Raw genomic sequence first — 11,840 nt, forward strand, 5'->3', positions numbered from 1 at the left:
GGACAACTGAGATCGCATGCCGGGGATCGGCATATCACATATCGCATTCACTATGGCCTAGGGTTCTTTCCATTGATTATGGATTATGCCGATCCCCGGCGGCGATTCATCGCATATCGCAATCGGCTCCGCTCGGGGTCCCGACATCGCATTCATGCCTGCCTCTGACCCGATATGTCAGATATCGGTGATCGGGGGTCTCTTCCACCTTCGCTCTAAGTCTGCCCTTTGAACCATTTGCGATGCGATCTCCTTTTTAAGGCCTTTTATGCCATTTTTAGAAGATTTTGCCTCCTTTTCAAAGGACAAAGACAAACTTCTTTTTTGCAATAACTTCTACATTCGAAGTCCATTTTAACGCATTCAAATTGCAATAGATTCAGAATGAAAAGATCTACGCAATGGGACTATTTCCAGGAGCATCTTTAGACATTAATTTTCCTCTGTGAGGAACACCTAGACTTAGAAGTCTATCCAAAATCCATTTTGGATCATGCAGCCAACAACACACACTTTACATATAAATCAACTCTCTTAACCTAGCTTTGATGCCATGTTAAATCTATCAAGAGCATGCATATGAAAACATAAACAAAACTAATGAACAAAAATAAGAGAAGTCTGATTCTCAATCCATGAGTTGAACTCTCATTGGAATCTCATATCTTCATAGGAGCAATAAATACATTATTTTTTTTTTCTCTGCAAATACTAACTTCTATTAAATGAAAGGAAAAATATTTTTACATATGATCGAAGCGTAACAGCACTCGACAGAACAGAACTGCCCCATTACAGACATAAGCTGGGGAAACCAGTTACAAAGTGCAAGAGACCAGAAATCAGACATAGAGAGAGACATGCGTTGCCGAGAAGGAGAACTGAGCCAACACAGAGACACAAAAGACATTGCAACCCAGCATATAAAGAGTCATCAAATTCCCATCTGGGAGCCAAAAAACAATAGGACAATTGCATAGAAACCTGACCACAAGCCTGAAACCAAAGCCGAAACAAAAAGAGACAGTCCCAAGTGGCGCTACTTCTCCTTTGCTGGGTCATTGTCCTTCTTCTCATCCCGAGCAGTATCGCCAGTCTTCAAACCTTCATTACCGCTTAAATCGTTGTCAGGGATAGCTATGGCATGTTCCGCCTCGCCATGAGTTCTGTCCTCAGCTGCAGGTCCTGTGTCTTCAAGTGGAGGAAGATTTTTAAGAAAAGCCTCCTGTTCATCTTTCTCTTTTTCCCAATTTTCCATGCTGTCTTTGCCCGAGGAGTTCTCACTGCCTGGAGAGGGATCAGGGGCGATGCAGGCCAAGGGGGAGACAAGGTTTTCCTCCTCCGAGAGTATAAGGGTAATGTGGGCAGTGACCAGGGGCCTGTGCAGATTACTTTGAAATTTGAAGTGCGTTGTTTGAAAAGCACTATTCGGAATAGGTTTCCGACCAGAGCCAACAGAAGGCCCAGCTTCATGGACGGGGGAGGGATTGAACGGTTCCGGCGCCGTTTCCATGGCATGACCGACTGGAGGATGCAGACGGGTGTCACGACGCCCCCCAGAACGATGCCGCTTGCCCGAACGAACCATGATGACAGAAAGAAGGTAGGACTCAAAAGGGTTATGGACGGGATGACCAACAGGACGGAGTCGGGTGAGGCAAGAGGGATGCCCAACAGAGCTTGCGACCGACACCACAGTATGACAGAGCTTATAGACAGCCACAAAAATTGCAGACAATAACAGAGAGCAAGAATCCGGAACAGGGGAGAAATTACCCTTGAGAGAGATGGCTTTGAGCCCGCGGCAATGCACCAGATTTAAGCCATCACCCACAGCTCCCGCAAACCAGGTTCTATTACCGCGCGACAGAGCACAAAGCTTGGTGAATGAACCATGGATCGACATGATTATAACAGGAGGCATATTGCGTCGATCAACGCAGAACTTAAATGCAAATCCGCCACCCGATCTCTCATTAATACTCATTCCCTGCTCGCATGAGGTTACGTCCCGGGAGGCCACGCTGCTCTGCAGCTGGCAGTACTGGGCATTAACTTCGTGCATGGAGAACTGTGGAAACAGTAATGCCACCTGGATCCGGGAAACAATAAATACATTATTATATAGCCCACATATTTCTAATTTCATTATCCATTATCTGACTAATCTACTGTCCCTAATAATTCGTTGAATGATCACTAACTACATCTATAAATTTGTTGCCCTAATTTTGATAACTCAGAACACAAAATTTGCTTGTCAGCAATTACATAGCTTTAATTTAAGCATTATCCTCAACAAATATAACATAAACACAAAACGTCTTTTAATTTTCTAAAGCGCATGCAACTCTTGTGATGGTAAGTGTTGGTGAGGAGTAGATTGATTTAAAAACAACAATACTAATTGTTGCTGATATAGTTTATATGTAGAAAAATGATGTTTACTTTATGTTTGGAGGGTTGTTGATGAGCCCCTTATTAATACAAGTATCATGAAGCGAACTTAAATAATTATTTGATAATAAAATTCATATAGTTTATATGTAGAAAAATGATGCTTGCTTTATGTTTGGAGGGTTGTTGATGAGCCCCTTATTAATACAAGTATCATGAAGCGAACTTAAATAATTATTTGATAATAAAATTCATATATGTATCTATGTGAAAGAGTGAAAACTGTGGAAGAAGTTATTATTAACCTCTACGACCTCACTTTTATTAACCATCTCAAAATTTATATATGAAGTGACATATAAAACAAAATGTAATTTACAAAAGTCTCTTTAACTTGAATCTTATGATGATAATTGTCGTAGTCTAATCAGCTTTCAAATATTGTCGTAGGTGTCCTTTCATTTGTGTGTGAACCCTCAGCGCATTGACAAACAAAAGAGTAGAATTTGACATACAAAAGTGGTGGGGTACCTTTGGAAAAGTATGTGTAAAAGCTTTAGACGTCGACTCAATTTAGAAAACGGAATGCATTTGGTAGAAATTGTGGCAGGGTGTACAGTTACACTAATTGAATAATCTTTCCAATAGTGAACGTACAAATTTTTCAAGAAACGCAGTTTGATGACTCTTGGCACATGAAGATTATAATATCTCCGCAAGAAACCAAAACGGCATTTTCATCGGTTGATACGTGGAAAAGCACAGTCGCTTTTACGTTTTTAATAGCCACCGACTTTGTTGCTATTCTATTCTTTTTCTTCGTTGCCGACCAACCCACCACGCAGCCGTTGAGTCTACAGAAACTTGCAACTACTGCTTAGTTTCTTGATTAATAATCTGTTCCCATCTTTCTCTCCAGCTACTATTCTCCACAATCATAAATTTGCAGTCCAAAACTGCACAAAATCTTGGTTTACCATTCGCATTCAAAGCCAAGGCATCAGTCGAAGGAAGTCAAGACTGCATGAGCCGAAAATATCGACTGCAGAAGCTCTCGGAGACCAGGTAAGGCTGCGAGAAAGCGACTTCAGTAGTTTATTGAGTTGGTTGGGCTTTCGTGATTTTGGTTGTGGGATCTATCAGTGTTAGGTTGTATATCCCAGGGAAGAGATTGATGCGTTGTGGAAGGATATCAGTGGAAGGGGAAGCAGAAGAAATCGCGGTCTCGCCAACGTCAAGATACCGGCTGAGACATGGGAGGAGGGAGAATCCTTATTCAACCAGTGGTCTTGACAAGTTCGAGAGTGTCTATGCCGAGCTCTCTGCCAGACGAGAATATATTGCGAAGAAGACTGGTGTGCCCCCGGCGTTGGTGAGGTTCTCATATTCCAAGAACGGATGGGTTCCAGTTGTGGCGAGAGCCAGAGAAGTTATCGGGAAGAAAAATGGTGGTGTGAATGCTGCTGGGGTTTCGATCCTGGGATCTGTAGAGAAAAATGATAGAAAGGAGGACTGGGAATTGAGGAGAAAAGATGCAAGGAATGATAGTAATGGTGAGTGTCAGAATATTTCCACTTCTGTGGTGGATGAGAGGAGCCATAGCCTGGTCATGCCGTGGTCTCGGTTTTTCCATACAGCCGCCCTCGGGGTTTTGAGTTCGAGTGTAATGTGGGTTAGAAGATTGGCCATTACCGCTGTCGCAGCCATAACTGTGGTCATTACAGTCGGCCGTGTGATGTGCACAAAGGCTTTTTGCTTGAGCGCGGTTTCATCCTTCGCAACGTTTTTCAGAAACCCTAGAAATCTTGAGAGTCCTCGGAATGGAGGAGGGGTTGAAGCAATTGCAGTGGAAAAGGAAGTTGATAAGTTCAGGCGCAGTACTACAAAACCAGGCAGTACTGTGAGAGCACCCAGCAGCCCTTTGAGAGCTCATGGTGAGCTCAATGACTTTTCGTCTATGGCTTCTCCAAGGGGTGCTGTGAAGCCAAAAGTTATGGATCGTCAGGAAAATCATCTGCATCATCAGTCCAAAGATAACAAATGGAGAAGGGTTGTGTCCATGGACAATCGGCCCACCAGACGTACGAGACTACATGACTCAGATAGCTTCTACAGGAGGAGCAGTCCGACCATGACTTACAGTGCTAATTTGAATACGACTGCTCTGATCATCACGCTATTCTGTTTGGTATTCTACGGCCGGCTCTCTGCAATCTTGTTCACATGTGTATGTTGGTATCTGCTCCCATTGTGAGGAAAACATTCGGAATGGATGAGAGGGAGGAATAGAAATAATGAAGCAGGATGGTGGATCTTCAATAGTTCCAGTCAGTACAGGACGAATGCGATGTTGGATGGATTTCCGGAGAATAGGCAAAATTGATATGTGATGTGATGGGTTTAACATTCAGAGGAGCAGTTTAACTATCAGATGTTTTGAGATATTTTTTTTTTAAAGAAATGTAGTGGTTTAATTTTTGAAAATACTGAAAATGTGTTTTGAATACATAATTTTTTTTAGATATTGAAATAATTTTTTTAGATATTGAAATTTTACCAATTATATAGCTGAAACTTGTTATTCCAAAGAGTCTATATATCCTTAAAAAAAACCCAAAGAAACTACTTAGATTAATTAGTTATAAACAATAATAAATGGTGCTTCTTCACGCTCGCTATTTCCCATCTCGATGGAATAGCGAACCCAATTTTTGAAGGCACTGTCAATAGATCTACGTTGGCAGCACAAATTTAATCTTGCGGAGGAATCTGAGTACCAGAAGATCAATGTGAATACATGCAATAGATAGGGTTATCTGTGCGGTGATTTTTTTGATGTCTTTTTATTTGAGAAGATTAAAGCAAGCTTAACTTCACAGTTACCAGGCACTTACGAAACTATAAGTCAAGCATTTATCCCATACACAATGTATCCCATACAAAATGTTCAATGTTTATGTTATCAGAAAAGAGAAACGCGAAACGAAAACTAGAAACAAGAACGGTACGAGAAAGGAGTTGGGACGTTTCGTGTATAAGAAACTAGGAAGGAGAAAAACAAGATTAAAAGTGAACAATATAAATAAAGCAAAACAAGATTAGAACTAAACAATATAAAACAAAGCATAATAGTAAACTTGCCATGTTTCCACATGTGAAGCTGTAAAGAAATATTTCTAAGTAGTAAATTAATTTCAAGAAAAGTGACATGAGATTATTAGTCATGTAATATCTGTGAGTTTTGGCACATTACTAGTATATATATTAATTATTGTTAAAAATCAGTTTAGATTTATCTTAATTCTAGATCTATCAAGGGTGGAGATGGATCAAATCTATCAAGGTGCAAACTTTTTTTATGAGAAATTTGATCCGTCTCCAAGCTTGATAGATCCCGAGTTAAGATGGATCTAGGCTCGTTTAATTAATGAATTAAATTAATAATTTAATGAGTCAAAATGTTTTAATTAATAATTTTATTTTTTATCTTTATGTAATTTGACATGTCAAAATGTTTAGATAACATAAAAACTAGAGATTAGAACAACTCAGAGTGTCTTTTGGCCCAAAAATGTAATAAAAGTAAATTAAAACAAATTATATATAAAATATTTTGATTTTGAAATGAGAATGGATTTTGGGCATGTGGTATTGATGAGCCATGATATTGGGTCATGGTGCGGTATGGTTAACAGTATATATAGTAAAGTGGGATGAGTATCCATGGTTAAAAGTCTTGTTAATTGTAAGTATTATTTTGATTGTGAAATGAGCGATGGTTTTTGATCCATCATAATGGTCCATGGTATGGTATGGTTAATAATATACATGGTAAAGTTGTAGTGAATATCCATGGTTAAAAATATTGTTATATTGTAAGTATTAAGTTATTTTTGTGGTTATTAATGAAATTTAAGTATGGTTACAAAATGATTCTTTTAATTTATATGGTGAAATGGATATTAATTTATAGATACTATTTATATCTTATATATTTTCATGTGATAGAGGTGTAGACATATCTCAAAAGTAATTATAATTTTTTTCTTTTAAATTTAATAAAAACAATTTATAAAATTAAATTCAAATAAAATATATATAAAATATTTTGAGTGTGAAATGAGAGATGGTTTTTGGGCATGTTGTATTGATGAGCCATGTTATTGGACCATGGTATTCAAAGAATATTTTAGGGGCTATTGGGCTATTTTTCCATGTTTTTTCAAAAAAAAAAACACTAATTTCCATTTTTTCTTAAAATGATTCACCCAAATTTTATGTTATAACATTATTTAACCTTAAAAATGGCTAAAATTTTATGACTATATAAAACTATCAAAAATTTGATTACTTTTACAAAAATATTGTCGAACATTTTATAGATTGCAGATGATAGACTACTAGATTCTATGGCAAAGTGGACATGAATATCCACAGTTGAATATATTGTTATATTATGATCCAAAAAATAGTGATATATCCGGAAGAGTTTTGTTTGATAATCATGAATCACAGAGGCCTCCTAGTTTTGTTTGTTAATAATGAATCACAGAGGCCTATGATCCAAAAAATAGTGATATATCCGGAAGAGTTTTGTTTGATAATCATGAATCACAGAGGCCTCCTAGTTTTGTTTGTTAATAATGAATCACAGAGGCCTCCACTTTGGGATATCGTTATATTGTAAGCTTATGTGCTTATTAATTAAATTTAGATATGGTTACATAATCATTATTATATTTTGTAAGGTAAAATAGATCTTAACTTATTGTTTCTACCTATATATTTTAATGTAATATTTATATTATGATTTTTTTTAAACTAAGAAGTTATTAGTAATTTTATTAATAAAAACAAAATTACAATGTGAAAAAATTTGAATTTTATTATTTTGATTATTTTTAATTTTTTACCAATTTACCTATTATAAATTGGACATATTAATATAACTTCAACATATTAAGCTGACATGTTGACAAAATTTCTTACATTACATCTACACAGACCCCTATATTGGGTTGTAGACCTTTCAGCGCAACAAGTAAACTCAGGAGGGACTAAATTGTGAAAGAAGACATGTAGAAAGCTCAGGAGGGACTAAATTGTGAAAGGAGACATGCAGAAAGTGGAAGGTTATCTGAACTTAGTAGAGTGCTAATTACTATTTACCTATTTGTTTATAGTTTATGGAATCTACCGAGTGCTAATTACGATTTACCTATTTGTTTATAGTTTGTGGAATCTACCTCACAGTGCTTTGTCTTCTTCATGGATTGCTATGTCTTCTTCATGTGCTTGTTGGCTTTGGATATAGGGAATGAAAGAGATAGATGCATTCTAATTAATATAAAGGCTTTATCAAAATTCCATCTCATCTATCAAATTTCCTTGGTACCACACTTTCCAATCACATAATTGTAAATCAATAAGAGGGAAAACCATGTCCAAGCAACAATAGAATCCAAGCTAGACTTAATGGGTCTTTGTAATGTGTTAGGCCATGCATTCAAATAAGAAAAAACTCCCAAATCATTTGATGAACCTCATTATAAAACATTTGAAATAGAGAATATCAATTGATTGTAGAAAATATTTATGTAGGTTACCCCGATAATGCAATATAAATCAAAGAAAAATACTATAACCTAATTTTACTATCAATTTGCGTAAGCTTAAAGATCGAGCTGAAGAATATAACTAGAAGAAGAAGAATCAATGCACAATACACATGAAAATACTTTGGGGAAAGCCTCAACTAAAAACCCCACTATCTGTATTATCATACAAGGTGGAAATACATAGGAATTATACAAAGCCTTAGCTCTCACAGCTAGCCAGCTCTCAGTACAATCCTCACAGATGCTCACAGGAAATATTGGCTCCTCTCCAGCCTTCCCCTCTACCCTCCAAGCTCCTATTTCCTTGCGATGTTGCTCTAGGATGATTCTCCTTCAACCAAGTGGAACACTCTGATCTCACACACTGTCAGAACTGCACAATCCTCAAGTAATGATGCCTTGACTGCATGCATGAGTTTTCTTTATAAGAAAACACATGCAACAGATAGTACACTATCCTTGTCTTTAATCTCAACTAGGTCTTTATCATAATAGACATGCATGGGTTTCTAATGAGAGAATTTTTAGTTAATTGGAGTACACTAGTTAAGTGCATGCATGCATCAACTGACTGTTAACTCACCATTAGTTCCTCAAACAGTTTAGAACTAATTCAACTAAAATTAACTCAGTAAACTGAGTTAACTAATTACCACTCAAATATAACTCAATCTTATCTCGTTAATTTAAGGGATAACTCTTTCATGACTTCAGAAAGACTTCTAACTTGAATTTCTCCAACTAATTAAGTCAAAATAACTTAATTAATTATTTCCAAGTAGTTGTTAAGACTAAATTCGATTTTAATTCACAATTTAATTCAAGGAAAAATTAAATTGGAATACTCTTTTTGCCACATTCCAACATTGATATTTGTTCATCTCATCTATTTTGGGATGAAATAAAGAAATATGCAGCTATATAAGAATTTTTTTAAAGATAGTTTGGAAGGCATAAAAATGAGCCGTAGATTTGTTCATAACTTCCAAAATCCCTTTCTTTGGCATTGAGAGAGTGAATCAATGAGGCAAGCCTACCACAATGCTCTACTGTTCCCACCCACACAAATTATGTAGATCGATAGACCACTGAAGTTCCTTCTTTATACTCACTCGCTGTCTACTCTCTCCAAGAAATGTATTGATGATAAAGGATCTCTGTTGGTAACCAACCTTATAAGCAAAGTGAATAGAGAAAAGGAAAAGACCCCAATGAACATGAAAAAAATAAACTAGGGTAAAAGGTAAAAAGAATGATCAAAATAATCAGTTGACGATGAAATTGCTATAAGGTAATAAGCTGATTTGATAGAAAAATAGAAGGGAGAGTAGAGAGAAATTAAACACAATACAAATATTGCTTGATACATTTATTGATCATCACAGGTACAAATATATAGGACACAAAATTATTGACTTCGACACAAACAGATCACCATTACAACTCACACATTACAACTCACACATTGGAAACAATAATGACTCCTCGTAACTCCTAATGACAACTACACATGACATGGAAACATTACTTTCAACACCCTCCCTTAATGCTTACATGGAAAACATATTACAACAATAAATAAATATATGTCTGACTGGTCTTCATCAGCACTCACATCCACTCTGGATTCTCACAAACTCTGCCTTTTCTTCACCACCATATCTTCGAGATGTTACTTGACCTCCATTTAAAAATGTAACCACCTCTGACCATTGCTGATGAACTTTGCAAGATCAACAATATTGACACCTCGACTAGTCGGGGCTTCCATAATAAGAGTCATCAAGTAATGAACCATCCTATGGACCAGCCGCCATTTGTCAGATATTTTTCTTTCGGCTATCCGTCAGATGATAGGATGGAGGTATGGATACTAAATGTGCTCAAGAGTTGATCAAACAGCTTGACCTTTCACAAGAATTGTTGTTTTTGACACCAAGGCTTCTAGTTTAAGAACCACCAACCCTTTTTATAACAATTAAAAGCACACAAGAATTGATGTTTCAGACACCAAGGTTTCCAGTTTAAGAACCATCAATCCTTTTTATAACCAATAAAATCGACACAATAGAAAACTTCATCAACTCACATGACACAATAAAAAAAATTAAATCTCTTTTACTTTTAAAATAGTTTGAGAGGTGATTTTGATGCCCACTCATCACTGTCTAATTCTGACATGTCATCCAGGTTGGTTATGTTTATAGTTTCCTTTCCATTGAGAACATCCCTTGCATGAGTTCTAAAATTCCACATAGTATGTCCATATTTGTGACAGTAGAAGCATTCTGTTGAACCCTTTGCTTTTTTCATTTTGCCTTTGGAAAATAGTGCAATTTCGTGTTGACCACCAACATCTAAACCTTCTGTGTTTGCCCTTTTTTCCTTAGCTAAAAGTGATGATACCATTCCTTCTAATGATTGAGAAGACATTTGGCTTAATGTGAATAAAATGTTGCTATACTTGGGAGATAAGCTATTTAATAGAATTTCTTTAGCATCATCTGTTTCTACCTTGGCACCAATTTCAGCCAATTTCCCAAAGAGAGATATTAACTCATTTATATGATTAGAGAGATGTGTCTCATCATGCATTTTAAGACTAAAGAGCTACAATTTTAAAGAGAACTTTCCATTCATAGCCTTTTCCCCAAATAACTAGCTCAAATGTCCCCAGATTTCATGAGCAAATTTTGCTAATTCAATCAAATGCATTTGAGTGTCTAAAAGACCCAATCCAATTATGGCCATAGCCTTATCTTCTTTATTTTCCCATTCTACTAAAAGCTTCACATCAGTAGGTGATGCAGGAGCATTGGAATAAGCCAACAATGTGGAGATTTGTCCACATGTTGTGGCTTGACAGAGTGAATTTCATTTACTGTTTGGTCAATTTTAGTTTACTGTGGGAGTCGATTTATCAAATAGTTTGTTATTATTGTAATAAGTGAGACTGTTTTATTTAGATTAGTGATAAGATTTGTTAAATAGGTGTAACGAGAGTTAAGAGATAAGAGATTGTTTTGTTAAGATCTATAGGGAAAATAGGAGATTTCTGTTATCCATTATTAGAAGGATTAATGAGAGAAAATTAAAATAGGTGAAGAGATTCTTCGGAGAGAGAGTTAGTGTGGTTATTAGTGTGGAGCAAAAGCTCAGAATGGAGTGAGGATTGTGTTTGTAACAGAGATTTTCTTTGTAAACTCGCCAAGGGCGAACTCTGTTTTTCTGAAATAGTATGAACAAGCAAATATTGTGTGTCTCTTTGTAAGATGTGCGTGGAGTTTCGAATATTGGTTTTGGTGCGAAATGGATTGAAGAAATGATGACCTGTGTGTATTTTTGTTTGAATTATGAGAATTCTCATGATTGATGCAAATTGGGCTGTATAGGAATTAGTGAGTTGAAAATAGTTTAACACAGTGAAATAGTTAAAAAGGCGCTACAGATCTCTTTGAGCGGAATTGAGTTAATTCACAATTTAATTTGGAATTGCATCGGGTCCGAAAGCTCAAATTGGCGTTGTGTAAATCGGCGATAAATCAATTAACATTCAGCTTCGGCAATCTCCGATTCCGATTTGGATCGGATCAGAACTTTGGAGCGTTGAAGTGAGAGCACCTTGTAAAAGACCCAATGTGCGATTGCGATTGAATCGCATTGGAGCCTTGTTAAACGACATGATATACATATATTATGGTATGGTGTGATCGCGATTGCAAGAATCAGAATCACATCAATTGAAACTGTTTTAAATAGCATTCAAACGCTATTATAATTGGTTTTGGTTTTTAAGACAGAAAGGAATTATATTGGATGTGTGTA

At 36.4% G+C, this 11,840-nt stretch overlaps 1 protein-coding gene across 1 annotated transcript; it reads left to right on the forward strand.

Annotated features, from left to right (window-relative positions):
* The first annotated feature begins 3,276 nt into the window (after positions 1–3,276).
* LOC149244701 (uncharacterized) lies at positions 3,277–4,862 on the forward strand. The gene has a single exon (XM_089368049.1). It carries the CDS (start codon positions 3,572–3,574, stop codon positions 4,649–4,651), a length of 1,080 nt encoding a protein of 359 aa, XP_089224175.1. The 5' UTR covers positions 3,277–3,571; the 3' UTR covers positions 4,652–4,862.
* The last annotated feature ends 6,978 nt before the right edge of the window (positions 4,863–11,840 follow it).

Source organism: Pinus tabuliformis, chromosome 8 (assembly GCF_031772625.1).
Source record: "Pinus tabuliformis cultivar Carrire ecotype Pingquan chromosome 8, CPIR1, whole genome shotgun sequence".
NCBI classification, from domain to species: domain Eukaryota; kingdom Viridiplantae; phylum Streptophyta; class Pinopsida; order Pinales; family Pinaceae; genus Pinus; species Pinus tabuliformis.

Coding starts and splice junctions, on each gene's coding strand:
- LOC149244701 (XM_089368049.1), top strand. CDS start 3,572: ATGCGTTGTGGAAGGATATCAGTGGAAGGGGAAGCAGAAGAAATCGCG.